A 26,444-nucleotide genomic window follows, 5' to 3' on the forward strand; every position below is an offset into this window, starting at 1 on the left:
GGCACGGGATTTTTAATGAGACTTCCTACGTGTTTGTACGGACTTTTTAGTTGACCGCCAACACGTTGTTGTGACGTCTGAATTTGGCGAATCACGACGCAAAGTGGGTCGATTTGGTTAGGTTAGTACATGTCACATCATGAGTATTAATTTGATCGCCAACATTCGACGTGATGGCCAACAGTTAGTTCTAAGACGCTATTCAGTGTTTGTCCTGATATTACGTTCGGCGATTTGTTCAACAAGATCGTGACAGCAGATGGACGGTGCATCCAATTTAATGAAAATTGCATCGAAAGTATAAAAAATTACGGCAATGACAAAACACATGGTTGCGTCGATGTTAAAGTACGATCTGAATGATGACTATATAACTTCACTCCGATCACAATACAGTGTTGTTAGACCATAATGTAAACTGTGTAGAGACAGTGCAGACAGTGGTAAAGAGGTCAAAACATGGGGCGAAAGTAAAATGAAAAAACTCAGATGCTAGGTCCCACCAGGACAATATTAAAGGACAATACTGAATTGTTGGATTTCAGTGATTTGCTGTACATTTCAGTTTTATTCTGAGAGAATGTTGAAATATTCAGAATATGTTGTGCAAACACTAACTGTGAATGTAATGGCCTATGTTATTGTTGGGAAATATAGTCTTGAATTCAGTTACCAGTATCAGTGTTTCTTGTCTGAGATATTTCTGGTAAAAAGGGAAACAATTATCTTGCCTTTTCTGCATCTGTGCAAAAATGCCAGAGAACCGCGTTTACCTTCGGCCTAAAAAAAAATAAAAAAAAATTTTTTCGCTCGCCGCTCCTGGACCTTGGTCCAAAAAATCCGATGAACAAGATTTTTTTTTCTCTGGCCTAAGCTAATTTCACACTATGACACAGGAAGTAAATACTCTCTATGATAAAGAAAGTACGTAGACTCTATGACACAGGAAATAGGAAACAGGAAGTAACTAACAGGATGTAGTACTCCTCTAAAATGACCCTTGGGTCAAAGGTCAAATAGGTGAGAGGGTCATGTGACTCACCTCAGTAAACGCCCTCTAACGGTGATTGACAAATCTCATTTGCATAAAAGCAACCTTGACTCAACGAGTGAACAATTAGCTGCTTTGAAGCAATCACTGACTCAAAGTTCCATAAGAATACAATCACCGAAAACTACTTTAACTTTAAAGAGTAGAATAAAAATACTATGAGCGTAGTCAAAGTCCATTTAAAGTGTCCATTATAATGTTCATTGTTCGCATACTTCAATGAGTCCTTGGCCCTTTGTTAGGCGCACATGCTTATAGTCTCACAATGGAACACGACTATTTTCAAGGTTCCTTCAAGAATTCTCACTTAAACTATAAAAGATCAACTCACCGATAATTATGTAGGGCTATATAAGACTAGCGCATCAACAGGTTCAAAACTGTTCCATCAAAATGGTCTTTACAAGCAATCTTGGCGAGAGCTATAGTTATTCACCTCAAGACGTCAGTATCTCGAGGCAGCCTGTACTTCACTGGCTTAAATCATGCTTGGAATGGATACATGTGCGAGTTGTGTAATTTCAAAGGTAAACATTGAATGGGCGGAAATGGATGATGACTCATTGATATCGACTTTGAATTTGGAAACTATGACCAAATAAAGGGATGTTGATTTTGACCGTAACACCAAGGGTACCAATCATGCCCCTGGCAAACCGTCGATGTCGAATTTCTAAACATGTCTAATAATACCTAGTAAATAAAACGTTTCTGCAAATTTCAGACTATTAATTCAATCAAATCATAAGTATTTTGCTATGGAAACTGTCAAACAAGCAAACTTTTAATCGGCTAAGTCCTTATTTGATTTACTTTGTATTCAATGGAGTGTTTATCTGCTGACTTTTTAACTTTTATAGTGTTAATCGGACATAGCTTACTCTGTATGATTTAATTTGCAGAAGTTCAAGTATCATCAACTGTTCCAATAACCGTGAACAGTTCAGGTAGTAGTAACGCAGTGGCAGAATCGACAGTTGTCTTTACTACACTCCAGAAAGTTGTACAATCTTCACATGACACAAGCCCGACTCTGTCACCAACCACGGCACACATCAGGGCAGACATCGAGTCCACCATTAATGTGACAAGCTCCAGAGGTAAGAAACCCCTTGAAATCGTAGATTTTTATTCACAATGTAAGTGCCTTGGAGACAGAGCAAGTACTCCATCGTTCAACAGATGGCGAAGATGTGGTAATAAAGAACACTGGTAATATATTTAAACTGAGCACTGTGACGGTTGCCCAGTTGGGTAATGCGATTGCCTCTTTAGGAGCTAGGGTCATTAGGTGCCAGGGACATTAAATCATCTTAGCATTGGAAATCCCATAGCTTACATTTTTAGAATTGTTAGACTATAGTCCCCATATTCAGACTTGAACAGTAGTTTAATTTATGATACAGAATATCCAAGGATAACAGGTCATTTAAAGATTTGCTCGGGTTAGTGGTCTACCTGATTAGAATGTAATTTTCAGCAGTGAAGTAATTTCCTAGCTGTTAAATGCCAAACGCATATGCCTTATAATAAGAGTATCTATAGACACCAAACTCCGCAAAGTTCCAATGATAGGAAAACCTTAAAGTTCATCTCTTTGCTTCTTATACACTTGTCATATATCACTTTACTCGGCATTAATGTTGGTCACTCTTTCTCCATAAATTAGAGGACACTCAGAATTGAATTTCGAGATAAGTGCTCTATTACTTTTTGGCCATGCCGCTCAAGAACCAGAACTAAGTTATCATTCCCATAATGCAATGTTTGATAACATTTAGCAATGCACTGCGGATTTGATATATCTGATACCCTACATTCCTTCTTCCCTTGGAAACAGTCTTTGCATAGCAATACCAAATGGAACTTTAACACAACATAAGAAGCAAACGGTTCAATATTCATTGTTCATAAGCAGTCTTAAAGTAGTTGTAATATTTATGTTCATCTAATGAACATTAATATCACAACACAGTCTTTTTAGAAATCATTCTGGAATTGCAATGATTTGACAAATGTTTTTGAACTTTTTCGTAATTACCAGCCCACTCCAAAGTCTGAGTATTTTGATTGGAACTTTGTAGATCTGGTAGGTCTTCCCCTAATGCCTAAAGTAGGAGACTTTGATATCTGTTGGCTGTTGTTTACACTTTCTGGTACCAACTGGTCAGCAGATGATATGTCAAAACATGGTAAGTCCTTGCTCGTAGACTGGTTGTCCACATGTGATGGCGAGCTCTCTTTTTTGATGCGTTGGTGTCAGTGACTTATTATCTGATATGTGTAGTATTATTTGAATATTGAACACCATTGGGAGACTCAACTGTAACACTATTTACAACATTGTTTACCACGGTGTAGGATTTGGGTTGAGTGGAGTGTAAAACTTGTTGGTTTTCTCTTGTTTAGCAGAACTTTGTCACCAACTTGCACTTATGAATACTGCGCCTTCCTTCTATCATCTGCGAATATCTTGACTCTATCTTTCTGCTCAGCATTTTCTGTCTCGTACATCCATGTTGGGATGATGTTCTGTTTTCATCTTTGGTATTTTACCTCTGATTTTACGTCTGAACAACAGCTCAGCTGGAATCTTCTCTGTTGTTCCATTGTCTTTACCTCTAAATTTGTCAAATATTTCCTTAACTCCTTTCTCCAGTTTAAGCCTTCAGCCTTGGCTATGCTGATTCTCTTCATGAGTGATCTGTTTTGGCGTTATACTTCGCCATTTACTTGAGGCCATTTAGATGTAACCTTAAAATGTATGACTCCATTGTTGTCACAGTATTCTTGGAATTGTCTGACGGGAACTGAGGATCATTTTCTGACATAATTGTCACTGGAAGTCTATGTCGACTAAAGGTATCTTCTAAGCAGTCAATTATCCTCTCCGTTGTTGTAGAGATCAGGATAGCATGTTCATAGTAAACATATATTACCTGGTCATGAGGGCTATAGCACCCGTTTTTTACACCGAGGGGGCTTTTGTTGCCAGAAACACATCGCTATTCCCGTAGGCTGTACGCTGAGGGATATAGCGGTATGTTTCTAGTCAAGCTTCGGCTTGCAAAGCATACCGGGACGAAAGCCCCTTTTTGTTTCTGCACTAACACCTCTCCTAAGCCTACTTGGCTAGCATCAGCAATTACCTTCGTTGGTGCGTCTTTATCGAAGTATGCTAGGGTTGTTGCCGTTGCAAGACTTGTTTTCGATTCTGCAAATGCTGCTTCCTATTCTTGACCAAAATGGAAAATAATCAGGAGAAACTTTTTAATGAAAAAGACCAAGGTGATAACATTAATCGTGTAAGAGCTACCCGGAATATTAACGTCACCTGCATTGAGAAATGTGAGCATCGGTATATGATAAATCTTGTTATATATTGCCCATAATTGAGAAGTTTTATGAAAACGAATTGTAAAGAAAAGGAGCAAAAGATAGACAAACAATAAGCAAACATTTTCATTTGTAATTGTTCTGCTAGCTGTAAATATTAAATAAGGGAACACTTAAACACCTATTTATATTAAAACACTGAAACTAGCGGTAACAGAGGAGGTTTGGAGACCTACTCGTTTTACTGAAGCTAAGAAAATTGACCTATATCATTTGTGTGTCCAGATTTTGGAATTGTTTACAGAAATCTGAGTCGAATGAAGTCCGTGAACGGACAACCAATCTAAATGGTGTAAAAGTAATGCTGTATATGTTGTTGTATCAATGTGCCTGTCAATCCAAGGGCACCGGTTACGCCCCTGGCAAACTGTCAATGTCGTAGTTTTAACATGTTTAAAGATGCCTAGTAAATATAACGTTTTCTGCAAACTACTAGTACGCCAAAAAAAACAATAAATACTTGGCTATGGCAAACTACCAAACTGGCAAACTTTTAATCTGCTAAGTCTTTATTTGATGAATTTTAATCAATACAGTGTTTATCTCCTGCCTGTTGAGTTTTCATAGTGTCAATCGGACATAGCTTACTCTGTATGATTTTATTTGCAGGAGATCCATTAGCATCAACTGAAGTCACTAATGACTGGTTAGTTTCTAAAGACGTATTGGTAACAGTGAAGCCACAGTGCTTCCAAGCCGAGGTACGAATCTCCGGTGAACGAGACAATCCAAGAAGGTTTGAGAAGTCCGAGAAAATTTACATAAGTTCTATGGTCGAGTTTCACTGCAACAAGTCCGAGGAAGTCTCAATACAGTGGTCTGCTATCGACACACAAATTTCACAGCCATTTAACATATCTTCATCGGGACTTTCAGACATAATATTCATGCCTAATACATTTCCATACGGGAGATATGAAGTGACAGTGGAGGTTAGCCTCGCTGGGGTTCAGAACGGAGCACACTCGGATTCGGTGTATCTTGATATCATACCATCTGATCTAGTAGTTGCTATATCTGGGGGTCGTTCTCGATCATCGGGAATGAGTCAGAATCTGTATCTCAATACAAGTGGTGTGACATACGACCCCGATGAAGTATTAGGGGGATCTGTCGGCATCGTCTTTCATTGGTATTGCAAGAGGAGCAATGAAGACCACTATCTTATAGAACGACAAACTTACAATGAAAACGTTGTTCCGATTCCAGCTGAGAGCCAAATTCCATCTGATGGCCCTGGTTGCTTTGGTACTGGAGCAGACAGACTCGACTTTGACGGCGCTATACTGCATATTCCCCCGGGTACATTATACCCTAATAGGGCTTATACGTTTATGGTTCAGGCGCAAAAAGGTAACAGAAGTGGCAACTTTACCCAAACCATTCAAGTCCTTTCGGACGTTCCACCAGATGTTGAAATCAGGTAAATAAGTATTTAAGTTGTCAGAATTATGTGCCTTTTATATAATCTTAAAATTAACAGTAGTTTTTAATCGCTGAAGGTCGATGTTTACTTAGAAGCTTTTGAATTAATCCCATTTCAATTTATCACTCTCAGCCCAACATTAAAAGCGAAGCGACCTTATATCTATGGCCATTAATTGAACTTTTTATCTGTCAAAGCAAGATTTTAAAAAGTGTCACTAATACCAAACAAAAAGTACTTTTTGTTTATCGAACCATATTTTATTTCTCGTGGAAATGTTGGCGATATTCTCTGATTTAAATGTAGCTTAATGTTGTCATTTTATTCCATTAAGATGCATTGCCAACTGTCAACCTATAAAGAACCCAGATATCGAATTTACACTCATGGCAGAGTGTGGCAACTGCTATAAACAGGAAGAATTTATCTCATGGGAGCTTACAGACGTTAGGGGTGTTGATGTACCAAACTTCCCGACAATGGTGTCAATGGGTGAGGATCTTTCTTGGGTCGTAATATGTTTCTCTAGGATTTGAACCTGATGGAGATCATTATCGTATCCAAAAGTGATTCATATTTATCCTTGTCATTCAGAAAATAATACCTTACCTTGTAATTCACATAAGAAAGTTGAGTAAGGTCGTTCAAATACAATATTTAAGTGATAAGTTATTGTCTGAAAATTGCTTATTACCAAGGTAATCTCTATCCAAAACTGTTGTTGCCAAGCAAGGTCGTCGCTCTCAATAGTCACCTGTAATTTTCTTTATGATGTATTAATCCTTATGGTACAACAAAATTTCGAAGATGAAGTTGCGTAATTTAAATGACAAAGTGAGACATAATATATGTTCCCGTTGACTGACTGTAAACATGAATATATATTTCTAGGTGTCAATTCAGAAAGTCTTTCCTTCTATCCAAACAAGTTAAAAGAAGACTTGCAGTATAGACTGAAAGTTATCATAAAAGTTGCCGACATAAGAGGATTTAGAGAAATTGAATTTGGTATCAATAAGAAACCACGCGGAGGTTCTTGTAGAGTGTCTGAAGCAGGTAAGCTGTGAGAGAGCTCTGCTAACTTTTTTCAGTTGTCAAATTAATTTTTAATCAGTGCAAATTCGAATTGATCGTGCAAATATTCAACACTTCATACTACGATATAAGACAAGTTGAAGAAGCCATGTTAACCAAACGACTCTGCCCGTTTTCCAGGATATACATTGAAATCTAAGTTGAACATCGCGTCAACAAATTTGAGGGCCATAGGTGGTCAAATGACTCAGTTTTCTTTCAGATATTTCTCTTTGTTAGTAATCAATGTATCCGTGATATTTCTTAGATTTCACTAAAATGACAGGGACAAAAATGACAGGCAAAAATATTCCAATGTTAAGTATGTGCTGTTTTTGGGTAATTGTAGACAACTAATGACTTAAGGCACTGAAACAAGAATCGAAATTTAGCACTGAATTCTATAAAATTTGTTCAGTATCAACTTTTAGGCATGTAGTTGAAGAAATGAAATTATCACTTTTCATCAAATTATGTCTTTATTTTAAAATTTCAAGACGGAGTTAATTGTCCTAAAAAGTATGTAACTGAGTGTTTTGGTTGGCAAGATGACGAAAAAGCGTCGTTGTCATATGAGTTCCGAGCGAGACCAAGAGGTGACCGACCAGGACCATGGAACATCATATATTTTGGTATAGAACCACAAACACCAGCTAGCTACCTACCAATGGGAAAAGAAGATTTTGACTACTTGGTTAACATCAGTGTACGGATAAACGATCAGTATCTTTCCTATACTGAAGTTTTTCTTATAATGCAGGTAATGTGCCAACGTCTATTCAAAGCATGGTCCCTCTGTCCCCTGTTGAGAAATGCTTACTGCTCAATGTAATCATGAATGGCTTGTACAAATGCAGTAGTATGCCGTAGTCAATTGATGCCATTTGTACAGTCGTTTTGTTTGCTTGAGTACGGTTACAGAGTGACCGTGGCCGGGGGACCTTCTCCTGTTATTTAACCAAAATAACTATATCTTACACAATGTTTGCGCCTGCCAGCTTATCAAGACAACATGACCCACTATCTTCTGGTTCACAAAATTTACGAAAAAATGATTTTTCTGGGAACTGAGGAAATGCACCTAATCACAATAGTAAATACATGCACTGGTTCTGGCACATATTCCCAACCAAAAGTTAGTCACTAATTCACCTTCATTGATTACATCAGTGCGCCTTTGCTACTCTGGTTCAGTGGCAGAATCCGAAATAGGGTCTTAAATTAATCTTAATAAACTGGCCGTAACCTAATCTCATAAAATTCGATCTGCTTTAGAGTGTTCCAAGGTAAATATGGAACGATTGCGTACATACACAAACGATGAAATACAACTCATATTAAAAATCCAATGTCTTGAATCAGGAATACCCTCGTTAATCAATTAGTCTGCGCCAGATGGTGTGTTACGTGCGAAAAAAACAGTGAAGCCTGCAATTTTCTTCAAAATAAAATTTATCACAAAAATTCTAATCTATCCCATGAGTATCCTCTTGTAATAAAGCAGCACCAGCAGCCATGTAACCCCATTTAATGTAATGATCTCCATAAATATAACATCAACCATAATTGTAATCAAATGCACCCATAAATGTATTATCATTATTATTATTATTATTATTATTATTATTATTATTATTATTAGATGACAATATTTAAAGAGGGTAATCTGAGTTACAAATCAAATTATTGTAATGTACATCAGAGGCCTCTGAGAGCTCAAAAAAGTACATGCGTGTAAATAGCAAATACAATGTACATGTAAATACAGCAAATGTTCAAACTAAGGATGAGTAACATCTTCACTGCAACAAAAGAAGATAAATTAATCTAAATCTTAATCCTCATTTGCAAACGTCGTCATAAGATAATCTCGCAACTTTACTTTGAAAGTTGGTAAAGTTGAGCTTTTTCTAATTGCAGGGGGAATTGTATTCCACGTACTCACAGCACGGAAAGAGAAAGACTTTTGAACTGTGGTAGTCTTAAATTTTGGAACATACATAATTCCATTACTGGCATTACGGGTGTTTGATGAAATTTGATGAAAAACATCAGTCAAATAAGGGGGTGCAAGGCCATTCAATGATTTGAATATCAATAACGCATTCAAATAGACAATACATAGGTCAATCGGAAACCAGTGCAAAGTTAAAAAGACGGTTCGTGAGGGAACACTCATGTCAACCCCTAAAATTACTCTTCCAGCCCTCTTCTGGAGTTTGTAAATACGGTGAAGATTTGACTTCGAAGTATTGCCCCAAACAGTGCAACAATAATCAATCAAAGAAAGAAACAGTGAATTGTACACAACCAAAAGAGTACTCATAGTGGCAAATGGACGTAGTTTGCAAAGGATACCGATCCTGATAGAAACTTTCTTTCACAGGTTATCAATGTGAACATCCCAATTTAAAGTTGAATCTATTGAAACTGTTACGTGCAGAGAAAACGAACAAAAGGGTGAACTCAGCAGTTTCCGTTTAAACAAAATTTATTACGAAAAAAAACTAATTGCTAAGTTAGGGACAGAGTACAAGCTTTAAAAGTGTACAGACTACTTATCTCAGCTGGGACGGCAAAGCTCCAGTCTCAGAGTTGTAACAGTCAGTTGGATGAATGAACAGTCCTTGCAGGCTTGAAGCTGCACAAAGTCCACAGTATAAATCCAGCGTTGGCAGTGAAGGTCTTGAAAAGTCTTGAGAATGACTACTGCTGGAGTTTAGTAACACACAAGAGACACGATCCCAAAAGTCTGACTGGAAGCTGTGCACGTCCCTTTTATAAAGGCATGTAAGAACAATCTAGAACCTTTTATTGACATGCTAATTACTGTTCTAAAATTATCTCCCATACACAACTAATCAACTTTCCAGAACATTCCAAACATGACTAATTGAATTCAAGGTTGTGAGGTCATCAAGGGCAGTGACCTTGAGAATGTTCTAGACTAATTGAACTCAGGTCATGATGAGTGTGGGGGAAATGACCTACATAACACACCCCTCTTCAAAAAAGAAAATTTTTCAAAGAAAAATCTTTCTTTTACAAATGTAATCTTGAAAAGGATTTAAGTACTCAAATTTTGTTGTACTCTAAAGTAAAATTTCTTGAAAGTGAACAACAATAAACTCTAAATACGAGAGAGACAGTCTGCAATTAAATTGTCTCTGCCTTTGATATGTCTAATGTCAAGATTAAACTCCTGTAACATTAAACTCCATCTTAGCAATCTCTGATTTTTGCCTTTAAATTTCTGCAGAAAAACAAGAGGGTTGTGATCAATATAAACCACTATTGGCTGATTTGAAGAAGTAACATAAACTTCAAAATGCTGTAAAGCTAATATCAAAGATAAACACTCTTTTCAATTGTAGAGTAGTTTCTCTGGGATTTGTTAAATTTGCGTGAAAAATAGCAAACAGGATGATCTACCCCATGACTATCCTCTTGCAATAAAACAGCACCACAGCCGTATCACTAGCATCTACAGCTAATTTGAATGGCAAAGTGAAATCTGGTGCAGACAACACTGGGGCACTTTGCAGTATGGCTTTAAGTGTATCAAATGCCTGTTGGCATTGCTCTGACCAAACAAACTTTACTTTCTTTTTAAGTAAGTTAGTCAAAGGCTCAGTAACTGTAGAGAAATTTGGACAGAATTTTCTGTAGTAACCAGCCATACCAAGAAAGCGCATCAGTTGTCGTTTGCAGTTTGGTATGGGAAAACTTGAAATGGCACTGATTTTGGCATCAACAGGTTTTACCTCACCCTGTCCCACAGTATGTCTGAGGTAAGTTACCCTCGCCCAACCAAACTCAGATTGGCAAGGTTGACAGTCAACATTGCTTTACTCAGTCTCTCAAAGAACTTTCGCATGAGCTTGATGTGTTCCTCCAGGTGTCACTATACAGGACTACATCGTCAACGTAAGCTGCACATCCGTCTAGCCCGGATATGACGTCGTTGATCATCCGTTGGAACGTTGCCGGAGAGTTCTTCATTCCGAATGGCATCACCTTGTACTGGAACAATCCGTCTGGTGTAACAAAGGCGGATATTTCACGAGCACGATCCATCAGAGGGACTTGCCAAAATCCCTTCAGTAGGTCAAATTTGTCATATACTTGGCTTTTCCCACTCGGTCGATGCAGTCATCAATCCTCGGGATTGGGAAAGTGTCTGTCTTTGTTAAAGTGTTGACCTTCCTAAAGTCCGTGCACATACGATAACTGTGATCTGATTTGGGACAAGTATGCACGGCGAACTCCAGTTACTTTTACTGGGTTCAATAAAGTCATTGTCCAGCAGGTATTTGACTTCTTCCTGGAGATATTTTGCTTTTGTTGGATTCAGCAGTCTGTATGGATGTTGTTTTACAGGCTTACTGTCCCCAACATCAACGTCGTGATAGATGACGTTTGTCCTCATTGGAACATCTTGAAACAGGTGTTTATATTCATTGAGCAGTTCTTTCACCTGTTGTTGTTGTTCTGGCTGGAGGTGTGCCAACTTTGTAGACTCCAACTTCTCCAGGATTTCTGAGTTCTGAAGCTTGACCGAGCCCAGCTTTGAGTTTAAAGTATTTTCACTCAAGTCAGTTTCAGTATCACTATCTCATAATGGTTTGAACTGACTGCACTGACAGGCTGAGTTATAGTAGGATTATCCCTATCCAAAATATGGCTTAAGCATATTTATGTGACATAGCTGTTTTTGTTTTCGCCTGTCAGGTGTTATTATGATGTAATTAAATCACTCAATTTCTTATCGATTAGATATGGCCCAAAGTAACGAGCATGGAGTGGTTTGCCAGGAATTGGAAGTAGAACAAGAACTTTTTGACCTGGTTCAAACTTCCGTTTTGAGGTGCTTTTATCATATCTGGTTTTCATTGACTGCTGAGATGACTCAAGATTTTCTCTGGCTAATTCACATGCTTTAGAGAGTTTTGTACGAAAATCTGACACATATTGCAAAATATTCAGACAATCATCGTCGTCAGACAGGAATTTCTCTTTAACGAGCTTAAGTGGGCCACGGACTGTATGTCCAAATACAAGCTCAAATGGGCTAAAACCAAGAGACTCTTGAATTGACTCTCTAACAGCAAAGAGCAGAAAATGAATTCCTTCATCCCACTGTTCTCTGTGTCAAAACAGTAGGTCCTAATCATGTTTTTCAAAGTTTGATGAAATCGCTCAAGAGCACCCTGACTTTCTGGATGATAGGCGGATGACCTGTACTGTTAATGCCTAGCTGATCCATTACTTGTTGAAAAATACCAGACATAAAGTTGGAGCCTTGATCGGACTGGACACATTTAGTGAGGCCGAATAAAGTAAAAAATGTGACTAAAGATTTCACTATAGTCTTTGTCTTTATGGTTCTCAGTTGTATGGCTTCTGGGAACCGAGTTGATGTACACATTATTGTCAACATATACTCATTTCCTGATCTTGTTTTTGGTAGGGGCCCAACACAGTCTATTAGAATCCTACTAAATGGTTCTTGAAATGCAGGAATTGGCTGTAAAGGGGCCTTTGGAATGGTCTGATTCGGCTTTCCTACCATTTGACATGTGTGACAAGTTTTACAGAAATGTGCTACATCCTGCCTGAGATTAGGCCAATAAAAGTGACTGAGAATTTTATGATAAGTTTTCCTGACTCCTAAGTGACCAGCCCAGGGCGTTTCATGGGCCAGGCGCAATATTTCAGCACGATAGGGCTTTGGAACCACAATTTGATGTTTTATAGCCCAATCGTCATCAACCAAAACATCTGGAGGTCTCCATTTACGCATGAGAATACCAGACTTTGTATAATAGGAAACAGAGCTATCTGAAGTTTTACCTTCATCATCTACCCTGTCAAACAAAGACAAAATATCTGGGTCTTTGTGTTGTTCTGCAATGAGATTTGATCTAGAAAATGTCTGACTTTGGTCAGCAGAAGTTTTACTGGAAGTTTCAAATTCACGAGGGATAACGGAATGATCCGTGTCAAACACCTGACTGAGAAAGGTATCATTTAAGTCAACATCTGTGACATTATTTTTGAGAGTATTTTGATTCTCGGAAGTTTTCTTTGACATGGCTCGAGTAATGGCACATGAAGGAAATAAATCGGGTATCTCTTGTTCAATTGGCTCTGGATCCTGATCTAAACTAGGATTATCAGTCACAAGTGGATTAGTAATGACCTTGTCCCCAGCAAGGTCGTTTCCAAGAAGAAGGTGAATCCCTTCAAAAGGCAAAAAAGGCCTAATACCTAAAGCCACAGGTCCAGAAACAAAGTCCGAAGACAAATAGACATTATGGAGAGGAACAGGAATAAAGTCATTGCAATCTACCCCCTTAATAAGAACTTTAGAACCTGAAAATGACTTTTCAGAAAACGGCAGGGTATCTGCCAACAAAAGAGACTGGGAAGCCCCGGTATCTCTTAAAATTTTGACAGGGGTAGCGGAAGAGAAATCACTAGAAAGTGATATAAAACCATTATGAATAAATGGTTCGAAAATACCCATAATGCTATCTTGAGAAGAATTGACCTTGACCTCATTAATTGGGGATGAGAGGGGTTTAACCTCAGAAAATGTGTTGCACACATTATTAGACTCTAATTGAGTTGATGAAGAAATAAAGCCGGTGGGCTTAGATCCACTTTGACCACTTTGACCTTCACGTTTTCTTTTCAATTTGAAACAATCTGACATTAAATGGCCGTCTTTCTTACAATAATTACAAGAAAGTGTACCGAACTGTTTGTCAGAAGGAGATTGAGACTTGGGATCTGATGATGTGGGAGTGTTACTTGAACTCTGTGAACTGTTGTCATTTGATTTTCTACTGTCCTTTGAGAAATTCTTGGATGAAAAGGACGAGTTAAATTTACCTGCATTGTTTCTGTAGGAAAAGGACTGGGATGGTTTGCTGAGAAATGAAATTTGTGGATTTTTGTGGTCAATGAATAATCATCGGCCAAACGTGCAGCAACCTCTAATGTATCTGCCTTTTGTTCATTGATAAACGTCTTGATGTCACTCCGGATGCACCTTTTAAATTCCTCAATCAAAACAAGTTGTCGTAATTTGTCATAATTCTGACTAACCTTTTCAGAAGAACACCAACGATCAAACAGTTGTTCTTTTGTTCGAGCAAATTCAACATAAGTTTGATCCTTCACCTTCTCACAATCCCTAAATTTCTGACGGTAAGCTTCAGGCACCAATTCATAGCCCTTGAGAATTAATTCCTTCACAGAATCATAATTTGAAGCCTGCTCTACTGACAATTGAATGTAAATTTCTCTGGCTTTACCCACCAAAGCACTCTGCAAAAGCATAGACCAGGACTCCTTAGGCCAACTCAGACTCTGAGCAATTTTCTCAAAATGAAGGAAATATTTATCAACATCCTTTTCTTGGAAAGGGGGGAACTAGCCTGAAATGCTTAGTGATGTCAAACTTGTCTGAAGGGAAGAATTTTCCTGACTGTCCAAGCTCCAAACGTTTCATTTTAATCTTTCCTGCCTATCTTTCTCTCTCTGTCTTTCTTCCATTTCTAATTGCATTTGTATTTTTTCTTTTTCTAATGCCTGTCTCTCTTTTTCCATTTGTAATTCTAGTTTCTTGATCTCCAAATTTGTCTGCAATTCTAATTCTAATTTTCTGAGTTCAGAGGTAGACTCGGGCTCATAATCTTTCAGGGTGGATTCCTCAAATTGGCCTAAATCAACTAGATGTTTGGCAATACGGTACTGTATTTCCCTCTTGCGCATAGATCTTTTGACTTCTACTTTAAGGAAATTGGCCAGTGCAATGAGGTCGTCTTTTCTGAGGGAATCAAATGTGTCCTGATCAAGGTCATCCATTCCTCTGGTTTAATTCCGCCATGATTAAATTTCGCTGAGTTCACAGAATACTGTAGTTTTTAAAAAAAGGCAGGCAAAATGTTGTCAAACGGCTCAAAATATTCGTCTCCCGGACAAGCCCCCAATTTGTTACGTGCAGAGAAAACGAACAAAAGGGTGAAACTCAGCAGTTTCCGTTTAAACAAAATTTATTACGAAAACAAAACTAATTGCTAAGTTAGGGACAGAGTACAAGCTTTAAAAGTGTACAGACTACTTATCTCAGCTGGGACGGCAAAGCTCCAGTCTCAGAGTTGTAACAGTCAGTTGGATGAATGAACAGTCCTTGCAGGCTTGAAGCTGCACAAAGTCCACAGTATAAATCCAGCGTTGGCAGTGAAGGTCTTGAAAAGTCTTGAGAATGACTACTGCTGGAGTTTAGTAACACACAAGAGACACGATCCCAAAAGTCTGACTGGAAGCTGTGCACGTCCCTTTTATAAAGGCATGTAAGAACAATCTAGAACCTTTTATTGACATGCTAATTACTGTTCTAAAATTATCTCCCTACACAACTAATCAACTTCCAGAACATTCCAAACATGACTAATTGAATTCAAGGTTGTGAGGTCATCAAGGGCAGTGACCTTGAGAATGTTCTAGACTAATTGAACTCAGGTCATGATGAGTGTGGGGGAAATGACCTACATAACAAAACGCCTAAGCGGATGTGAGAAGAGACATTAGAGATAATTGTTTCTTGTATTGTGACACAAATATATAGAGGCTTCAGTGTTAGTAACGTGTCTAATTTTAGGGCAAGAAGCAATAACCATACTTTTAGTTTTCTCCGTGTTGATAACCATAGCATTATTAGAAACCCATGATGAGATTGGGAAAACATTATCATTCGTACGAGAAATAATTTCATCGACGCTATTACCTGAAACACGCAAAGTTTTGTCGTCAGCGAACATATCTAATTCACCCGTGTTAAGGCAAAGGGGAAGGTCGTTGATGAAAATAAAAAAAAGCAGAGGACCGAGAATAAACCCTTGAGGGACGCCACTTAAGCTTACAATTGGCATGACCTCCGACTCACATCCAAGATACTGAACAAGCTGAGTTCAGTCAGTCAGGTAAGAGCAAAACCAACTGAGAGATGACCCGGAAACACCATAAATAGCAAGTTTATCTATAAGAATATCATGGTCAACCAGATCAAAGGCCTTACGTAGATCCAAAAACAACAATAAACAATTGAAGAGACCAGAATCAGTGTTCGAAAGAAGGTGATCCGTCAGTATAATCAGAACAATGTGACATGAGTGATGTTCTCTGAAGCCAGATTGAGACTCAACAATCAAATGATTCATATGCAAATAGTTGAAAAGGCTAATATAAACATGCTTTTCTAAGATTTTAGAGAAGAAGGGCAAAATGGAAATTGGTCTATAGTTGTTTACATCGCTTTTCGAACCACCCTTGTGAATGGGAACAACACGGGCACATTTATAACAAGTAGGGAAGACCAGATTTGTAATTGACATATTAAAAATATTAGTAACATAATCAGCAATACAAGGTGCACCAATCTTTCGAAATTTCGAGGAGAGCTCATCATTACCAGGAGACTTCTTTTCATCGAGCAAAGTAAGATGCTTTTTAACAAAGTCAACAGTGACAGGAGGGATTTGGAAACTTGGTGAAGAGTTACCATAGCGCAAGTTAACCCAAGTTTTGGTTACACTGAGGAGATCACGAGTCTTGTCAAAATGCTGACAAAACTTATCAATGATGCTAGTAAAATGAATATTGAAGGCCTTGGCGATATCCCCATGGTTCTTCAGCCTCTTACCTTCATGGTAGAAAGTTGAGCTGAGAGACTAACTGTTACCATGGGACAAAATATCATTAACAGAACACCAAAGAACAGAAGCGTTATTAGGGTCATCTGTGAAGACACTACGATAATGACGTCGCTTAGCAGAGGTAATTGCATGGACAACTCTGTTCCGTAAAGAACGATACACAAGCCAGGAGTTTTTGGATCGAATGGCTTTCACAAGATTGTAATCTCTGACACGAATAAGAGCCAGAATTTTAGGAGAGAACCACGGTGGTTGCCTAATCCTACTCACTTGTCTCGTGATAATCGGTGCATGCGCATCGCAAATACGACTGGAGGAGTTAGTCCATTCATTGAATTACCCATTAATGTAACAAAAATCACCCATAAATGTCATAAAAATACCAACAACAATTGTAATAAATGGTAACCATAAATATAATAAAAAAATCACCCATAAATGTTATAATTGTCAACCATTAATGTAATAAATCTATTTTGTCATTGCAATTGAGAAATTAGCCCTTAAATATTTATCTATGTAATAAAGAAAGCAACTCAACACATAATTAATATCTTAATTGTTTGCTTTTAGTGTGTTTTGTATATTTGAAAGTGTATTTTACGTTTCACTGTTGTGTGTACAGAACTGATTGGCCATGGCAAGACACAGCTGTAATCTGACCGTCAGTGCAGCTCTACTTCAGAGTGGAGGAGACTGTATAACACTACGATCCTTAACACCGTTATTTCAAAAATTGCCATACTTTCTTAATCAGTCGCCTCAAATTCGTCTTCAGTGGATAAATTGTATGGAATAATCGATAGATTGTCTGTTTCCTATGTTGTTCTTCTTGAAGTTTGTTCCTCCACTGGGGATGCTAGGATGTCTAATTTTGTTGTACTGTGTTCAAGTTAGTGATCGTATTGTTTTTACTAGAGTGAAATATAGATAATATGTTCTCGTCAACATGTTTTGTGTCGTAAGTTTCTGTTATAAGGTTGTATATTTATCTGTTATTTGTTCTGAGTCATCTGTCATAAACTTTGTGGGGTATCACTGGTTGACGAGTTATTTTGACACTTCCTTATGATGTAATTATCAGTGTCTAGAACTGCTGTTCTTCTTCCATTATCTAACGGTTTGATCAGTACCTCGCCCTTTTCTAATAATGATCTCAAAGTATTCTATTCTGTGTTTCCGAAAGGAAACCTAGTTTCAGGAAAGTATGCAATATCATTACTGTAACACTAGTTTTATTAAAGTTATTATTTACTCAGGGCATTGCTAAACAAATATTCACATATGCAAGTTCAAGTTTATTACATTTATGGTTGAGTTTTATTACTTTTATGGTTATTTTGTTTATTACATTTGTTGTTGCGGGCTGTTACATTAATGGTTGACTGGTTCATAACATTTGTGGTTGATTTTATTACAATTGTGGTTGATATTACATTTGTGGAGATTATAACATTTATGGAGGCTACAAGCCACATCACCAGCATCTACAGCTAACTTGAATGGCAAACTGAAATATGGTTCAGACAAGACTGGAGCACATTGCAGTATGGCTTTAAGTGTATCAAATGCCTGTTGGCATTGTTCTTACCAAATAAATTTTACTTAGTTTTTAAGTAAGTTAGCCAAAGGTTCAGTAATGGTGGAGAAATTTGGACAGAATTCCTTGTAGTAGCCAGCCAAACAGAGAAAGCGTATCAGTTGTCACTTACAATTTGGTATGGGAAAGTTTGAAATGGCACTGCGTTTGGCATCAACAGGTTTTACCTCACCCTGTCCTACAGTATGTCCAAGGTACGTCAATCTTGCCCAACCAAACTCAGATTTGTTGAGATTGACAGTCAAGATTGTTTTATTCAGTCTCTCAAGAACTTCCACATGAGCTTGATGTGTTCCTCCCAGGTGTCAACATCGTCGACGTACGCTTCACACCCTTCTAGTCCGAATATGACGTCGTTAATCATTCGTTGAAATGTGGCCCGGGACTTCTTCATTCCAAATGGCATTACCCTGTACTGGAACAATCCGTTTGGTGTAACAAAGATGGATATTTCACGAGCACGATCTGTTATAGGGACTTGCCAAAATCCCTTAAGTAGCTCATTTTGTCACATATTTGGCTTTTCCCACTCGATCCATGCAGTCATCAAACATTGGGCAAGTGTCTGTCTTTGTTGGAGTGTTCACTTTCCAATAGTCGGTGCAAATACGATAGCCTTTATCTGGTTTCGGCACATGTATGCACGGTGAACTCCAGTTAATTTACTAGATTAAATAAAGTCATTATCCAGCAGGTATTTGACTTCTTCCTGGAGATATTTCGCTGGATTCAGTCTGTATGGATGTTGTTTTGGAAATATGGTGTTACGCTTTAGGTTTCATAAAGAAGTATTGGGTTTTCATTGATGTGCATCCTTACTTCAGGTCTTCTCCGTATTTGAGAGGGGAATGTGCAGAAGTCTAGCCGTCGTGCTTCTGATTGGTCTAAATTCTTTAGCTTTGAGGTAATTTGAGACAGATCTGTTGCATGTGTATGGTGCTGCAACCTGTCTTCCTCCCAAATGTTGAATATTTTCATGTCAGGTTCAGTTCAAATCCGCCCAGTCTTGCCAACACTCAGCCGCCGCATGGTCAGTGGGTGTCACTGGGATGGTTGCGAACGAAAGTGATTTTTTTAAATATTCATGAAACGAGTGCCAAAAACTACGTATACACTCGTTAAAAAGTAAAGCTGATAGGTTTGAAAAGACTGAGCTGAAAAACAAATTCTCAGCCCGTTTCAATTTTGCGATACGACAGAGTTCCCATTGATTTCATCGAGGTGAGTGCTATCAAACTAAACTTTTGGCAGCTATATTTCTCTGTGGAAGTCCGTATAGGGTAAAGGCGAGAAGTATACACCGTTCACACTTCACACGTTAAAAAGTTGCCCTTTAAAATTACTTCTTATGCTTCCTGTTGTGATGTAATAGATGCTTTGTCTATTTTCTCAGGTGAAAAAGACATCTGTTGGATGTGATAAAATTATTGAAGGTGTAAAGGAAGAGCTTGACTCCTACTTAGCAGTAGACAACCGAGTTCAGGCTACTCAGACTGTCCTGTTCTTGTCGTCTTTACTTAATGAAGACGCTCAAGTGAGTAATGATACAACAACCACCAGTCTAGAAAATATTTCTTCCCACTTGTAAGAATAATTTCACTATCACATTTATTGCTTTGCACTCTTCTAAAGCGTCTTTTATATTTTTAATCATGATGTCTTTTTACTTCAGAATCTGAAGGTTATAGTTACAACGGTAAGATTTTATATTTCGTGAAAAACATGCGCATATGTAAGCCAAGTATAAGTGAATGGATTGGTTGCTGGTGTCTCATCGCATGACTATCGCAGACTGTACATTGTGTTACCTGATCTCTTAAAGGCCAACTACCCCAAGGACATGTACAAACCGTACTTAATTCATATAAATTCAATCACGTCATGCCCAAGTGTTCCCACCTCATGCTAAATGTTACCCTAGTAACATGATACCCATACAGTCATCTGCCTGAGTAATGTTGACTCTCACAAATGACCACACACGCAAACTCTTGAACTTGTGGTCGAAAACTAGTGCCACAGCTTGATCGAGGGAAAAACAGTTATTTCCGCCTTTTCGGAGACCTATAAACTTCTACTGGTCTCTCCAATTTCCGAATGGCACGTAAGAGACAAGAATATTTATTTATTAATTAATTTATTTATTTGGTAATTATAACAAAAAATATTTTATATAGCTGTCAGAAGGCGATGAAGATAATAGCACTGCATCGAATGATGCTATAAAATCCCGCACACAGGTAGGTACATTTTCAATCTTGGGAACTAACTCTCTCTCTCTCTCTCTCTCTCTCTCTCTCTCTCTCTCTCTCTCTCTCTCTCTCTCCCTTTGGTCTGTCTGACTATCTATCTATCCATCTATCTATCTATCTATCTATCTATCTATCTATCTATCTATCTATCTATCTATCTATCTATCTATCTATCTATCTGTCTATCTAATATTTAACTACCTGTCTGTTTGCCTTGCTGTCTGATCATATCTCTCTCTTTATGTCTGTATGCCCAAGTGCGTTTCCGTCTGTCACTTCAATAATAGGATATTGTAACATTTTTCATGTTGAAAACAAGCGCTACGACAATAATTCATACAAAATGATTGCGGATATGTATGATTGTGATTATTTTACTATGACCAGTCGATGCTCCTGCTGGTGGACATATTGTCCCCGAGGGCATCAACCACCTGGTACTTTTCCATGATAATGAATGTCTGTATAAGAGATATATTCATACCGGCTGGGATGTCGCCCGGGTGAACAAGGTTCCGACCAGCAATGCGGGACACAGTAGCTCAAAAACTGTGTGTCCCTCGGATTATCCTTTGGGACTAAGACCTCATACGTGCAATCTTAGGACAATTTTTCTCACAGAAATGGAGAAAGCTACCAGACGATTAAACCATGCTAATGGCTACTGACTGACTGTTCAAAATCATCTCCAGTTTGCTATTTTACAGGTTCCATCACAAAGTGTGGCATTAAAAACCTCAAAACGTCAGTGTGCTCATCACTACAGAAAGGTTCAGTAATAGCTTGGCAGGGAAAAACCTATTTTACGAGATGTCTGGAAACTCTTAATTGCACTACCAAAACGTAATCTATGGAATTGAGTGTTCTCTGTATGGGCTCATTTATGTTGGTGAAACAGGAAACAGCTGAAGATCTAGAATGAACGGACATCGCAGTGGAGTGAATCGATTTTTGGACGTGCAACTTTATAATCTTTTAACCAAGACGATCACTTCACTTTGTCTATGCATGTTCGTATTCTTGAAAAAATATACCATCAAACCAACAGCTCAACATTTACTTCACCATTCTGTAGACAGAGAGATCTCCACTGGATTAGACGGTTAGGTATTGCAATGCCTTATGGTTGTAATGACAACATCAGAGGTATAGGCACTCTGTCAAGTCCTGGTTGTTCAGAAGTGAATGTGACGGGCCTGTTTGAGTCTTCTGTCCATGAAGATGTAGTCATGGACATAGGCGTTACCATCGGCCTAAATTATACATCTACCTCCAACTTCCATGACAAATTTCATGAAATTCTTCTTTCATTAAAGAAGCTGTTAGTTCTCCATCACATAAGTACTTCCATATTTGCTCTTGAGAAGGTTGAATGCCAAAGCATTGGCAATGTCTTTGACAGATCCGAAAAAAAACTAACCGTACAGACTGGTCAGTATTATTGCTGATATCACACTATACAGACTGTACAAGTCTGTTCGCGCTGAACCTGTGACTGATGATCATCGGCAATTCATACATCTTCTATTTACAAACAAATGAATGAGTTTTTTATACCCAGAAAACATTATCATTATGCTTGCTTTCCTCATTGACAACATATTTGTTGAATTTGGAGGACACATTTTCCAACAGTGTATAGGAATTCCTATGGGTACTAACTGTGCTCCCTTGCTTGCCGACTTATTTCTGTTATCATACAAGGCAGTATTTATCCAGAACCTACTCAAACAGAAAAAAGGTCTTTGTAGCTAGAACTTTCAACGTAACATTTATATACATAGACGATGCTATTTCAATCGATAACTCCAATTTCAGTGACCATCTCCTGCATCTCGCTATGATTTATCCTCCAGAATCGGAGATTAAAGAAACTACAAAAACGGCCTCTTCTGCTTCATATCTAGATATTTTCCTTGAATTTGACTCTAATGGTTACCTTTCCATTAGGCTATATGACAAGGAGGATTATTCCAACTTTAGTATAATCAATTTCCCTACACCTCATCGTAATATTCCACTCATTCCAGCTTATTGGATATGCAAGAGCATGCAGTTCATATGGTAATTTTGTAAAGAGACATGTCAATCTTTCTTACAAACTGTTAAGTCAAAGTTACACCAGAGAAAGACTTGTCTCTACATTCAAACGCTTTTTGGCAGGTATCGCAAGCTGGTAGATAAATACAATATTGCTCTTCGACAAATGCTCGCTGATGGCATCAGTGACATTTGGCCTTAATTAGTGACCACTACCTATTTGACCTACACATTGATATTTGGCGGGTGCCACATATGGGGCTGGATGCGCTTGCTATTTTCGAAACACCTGACATCACATCTTGGTTTTTTGGCTACATATCTTTCTTTCATGAATTTGACTTTGTTTGTGTACCGGTTATTTACTGTCTGTTCTGTGCCGTTTTGTGTCTATGTTTACAACTATTGTATTACTATTTTGATCTAGTTTATCAGATTACGGATTGGTATGGTTGAGATTATCTTATGTGTAAGATTTCGATTTTCTTCACAGCTAAACAGAATTTGTGTAGGAAACTTGACTTTGATATTCTCGAATATTTTCTCAGTTGATGAGGCTTATTTGAGGTATAGAGTTCCTATGTAAAAGTGCTCTTTCATTTGAAATTTGTTCAGAAAGCCGGCGTTGCCATCTTGCAAAAACGCCATCGTGTAGTCAAGGGACAATATTTAGTGCTCAACCATGGGTTTCAAGTGGTGCGATTCAGTTGACACTAGGGGATTTTGTAGTTTGCTGCAGGTTTTAGTGGTCCGAGGACCGGAGGTGTTTCCACTTCCCCACCCTATTTCTATCCTAACAACATTGCCTCTTGCCACTACATCAGGAACACCGATCAAATCAATGTTTGTCGCGCCCAAAATACTTTGTATATATTATCAGCAATGGAATCGACAACTGTGAAATACGCACGCTGTTTACAATGCTAAATTTCTTGGTCGGACGGGTCCAACCACAGGCAGAGATATGATAGGAAGTAACACGGGCAGGATGTTAAGTTGCTCAAGTTTCTCGCTATCCCGTAGCATTACACGGCGAGCAATTAAGATATTATACGATAAAATATGAAATACATAAGTCTCTGTCCTCACTAACTTTCACTTCCAATTTCTTGTTACTTTAAGTTACGCACTGGTTTACTAGACGCTCTACAACAGACAACGGATGCTCTGAAAACGACAGAATCGATCAAACAAGCTTCAGATGCCATAAGAGCTGTAACTCGCCAACCGAGCGAAATCTCCGAAGATTCACAGGTAAGGGTGACGTCATCCATTGTATTCCTAATTTAACAAAGCATATCTCTGTTTTTTTCATGATACACCCTCTGAGGGACAAACATTTCAACCCATGCTTCCTTATTGTCCCACTAAACGACTGGCTTGCGGCCGCAATCTTGCCTCGGTGGCCCTGCCAGAGCCAACAGAAACAAGTCCGTCACAATCTACCAAAATCCATGTAAAAAACAACAAATAAAATAACTTACCACTAGATGAAGTCACTTAGTTGACATATCCAAGCGCAGAGATGACGGCTGTCTTCACAAACGACCAGAAACTGAAGGATAAACGGAGCTCTCTGCACAGTAGTAGTAGTAGTAGTAGTAGAAGTAGTAGTAGTAGTAGTAGTAGTAGTAGAAGTAGTAGTAGTAGTAGTAGTAGTAGTAGTTTTTCAATGGAACTTTTATTCCAATAATAAAAGTCGTGTACAAAAATACAAAATTGCACTCAGCTATACAAGTCAATCTGGTGCAATCAATAAAATCAAAAGAAATCAAGAAAGGTTCAAACTGAGAATCACAAGCAGCGTTCACAGAAAAACACACAGTAGTAGTAGTAGTAGTAGTAGTAGTAGTAGTAGTAGTTGTAGTAGTAGTAATAGTAATAGTTGTTTTCAATTTGAAGTTGAAATTATAACTCTGCCCGTGAAGTTACACGTTTTTAGCTACTATAGACTATAGTCTATAGAAGCTATTGGGATGGGTATCCGTCCGGCGTCCGTCGTCAGTCTGTATGTATGTATGTATGTATGTATGTATGTATGTATGTTCGTTTGTGAGGCGTCCGTCCACTCAAATATCTTGAGAACCGCAGTACTTACTGATTTCATATTTGTTGTGTAGATGAAAAATATGATTTTGAGAAACTATTTTTCTCAATTTTTTGATATTGTTGAAAATAGGCAAATTAATGCCAAAAAAGGCATTTTTGGTAAAAAATCTTCTTCTTCATAACCGCTGGTCAGACAGCTTTGTTATTTGGTATACAGGTCCTTAGGGATAACCCAACTTAGATTTGTTCAAATTGTGATGAAATATGCAAATGTGTATTTTAAGGAATTTTTGTCATTTTTGGTCAAAATTTGACTTACATTGTATGTAATTCTTGTACTGTATAAACCCTATCAATTCACCCAGAAAAAAAATAATTAATATGATTTTAAATAATTGAATTAATTAGGAAATCATCAAAGCCAAAATAATTTTACTGTAGAATTATCAGAAAGCTAAACTTTTTTTTGACAGTTCATAGTGAAATGCTTACCATCTTGGAGGATTAAAACATGTAAGGGCAACTTTCCTGAATCCCAACTTTGACATATTCTGAACCGTCATTTATTGTGCCCTGTATGTTATCTAAAAGAAATTGCTCATAATAGTTTGTCATGATAGGGTGGTCAAATAAATAGAGACAGAGAAAGTTCTAATTTCCATTTATGGTTGACTTGGTAAGGATAAAACAAAATTACTTTTTGAGGAAAAAAATAGAGTGGTCAATTAAGAGAGTGGTCAAAGTGATAGGGTTTTTATGGTAAAGCTGGGCTGTAAGATTCCTCATGTGCTATTTATAGCAATTATGCAATCTGTGTAAACAGTGCAATGAAAGCGTTACATGATTCCTTATAATGCTTTCGATGACCTTGAACTTCTTAAGTTTCAAACATTTGTCTCTTCAGTGTGCTTTCTCTGAGTACGTAGCCTCAACTTATTCAACAGAACTTACTTACAATGTTGATTTGAAAATTAAAATGTGCTTGGTTAATAGGATGAAAATACTGATAAAAGATAACCAGTTTAAGATTCTTTATATCCACCTTCTTCATCAATACATGTGTCACAAAAGGTTATTCTCTACATAACACAGCAGAGCTCTGTCAACTGTTGAGTCGCTTGTTTTTTCAAAACTGCTGGTCAGACAGCTTTAATATTTGGTTTACAAGTCCCTAGGATGACATTAGTGAGATAATTTCATACAGTCAGGAAATACTTAATTTTATTTCCATGTCTATAGTAGCTTCAGGGACTTTGGCCCTATGTTTCAGAATAGTTCATAGTTTTTATCATCTAGGAAGATTGTTGTATTCTGTCTATATTCTCACTTTGCTTTGCTACCCCATTTATTAGATGACTGCTGCTGAAGTTATCGGCAAGATTGTGAATGAATTGCCCTCCAAATGTGTGAACTCCTTCCCACCGCAGGAGCTTTACACCGTCTCACAAAGTAAGTTGGAATCGTGTTTCGTGTACATTCGTACTCTAAGCCTCAATATTCCATTTGTATCTGTAGGCTTGTAATCGCTCAAAACTTTCGTCATGAATTGATGACATCATCCATTGCTCTTTTGTTCAATTACCTTTTATGTAATTGAAATCTTATGAGTACAATCATGGCTTGCATGTGAAACGATATTACAACAGCTAAACTGCATTTTGCATGTCAGCATCATAAAAACAACGACAAGATCATGTATATATCGCAATGCCATTTGCCTGTTAAATTCTAGTTAACAAGTGACTGCATAGGCAATATTACGTGCGGTTGAGTAACCATGATATACACATTCACGCAATCTTATTATTTGCTACATTTTCGCACAGTATAG

At 37.9% G+C, this 26,444-nt stretch overlaps 1 protein-coding gene across 1 annotated transcript; it reads left to right on the plus strand.

Annotated features, from left to right (window-relative positions):
* Positions 1–887: 887 nt before the first annotated feature.
* LOC139152224 (sperm receptor for egg jelly-like) lies at positions 888–26,444 on the plus strand. Its single transcript, XM_070725365.1, has 10 exons — positions 888–924; positions 1,954–2,151; positions 5,057–5,870; positions 6,208–6,365; positions 6,765–6,929; positions 7,445–7,707; positions 19,666–19,806; positions 23,687–23,818; positions 25,966–26,062; positions 26,440–26,444. The coding sequence occupies exons 1-10, from the start codon at positions 888–890 to the stop codon at positions 26,442–26,444; spliced, it is 2,010 nt and encodes a 669-aa protein (XP_070581466.1).

This window comes from Ptychodera flava, chromosome 15, assembly GCF_041260155.1.
Source record: "Ptychodera flava strain L36383 chromosome 15, AS_Pfla_20210202, whole genome shotgun sequence".
NCBI lineage: Eukaryota > Metazoa > Hemichordata > Enteropneusta > Ptychoderidae > Ptychodera > Ptychodera flava.

Coding starts and splice junctions, on each gene's coding strand:
- LOC139152224 (XM_070725365.1), top strand. CDS start 888: ATGACACAGGAAGTAAATACTCTCTATGATAAAGAAA. Junction 2,152..5,056: donor TAATGTGACAAGCTCCAGAG/GTAAGAAACCCC, acceptor TTTTATTTGCAG/GAGATCCATTAGCATCAACT. Junction 5,871..6,207: donor CCACCAGATGTTGAAATCAG/GTAAATAAGTAT, acceptor TATTCCATTAAG/ATGCATTGCCAACTGTCAAC.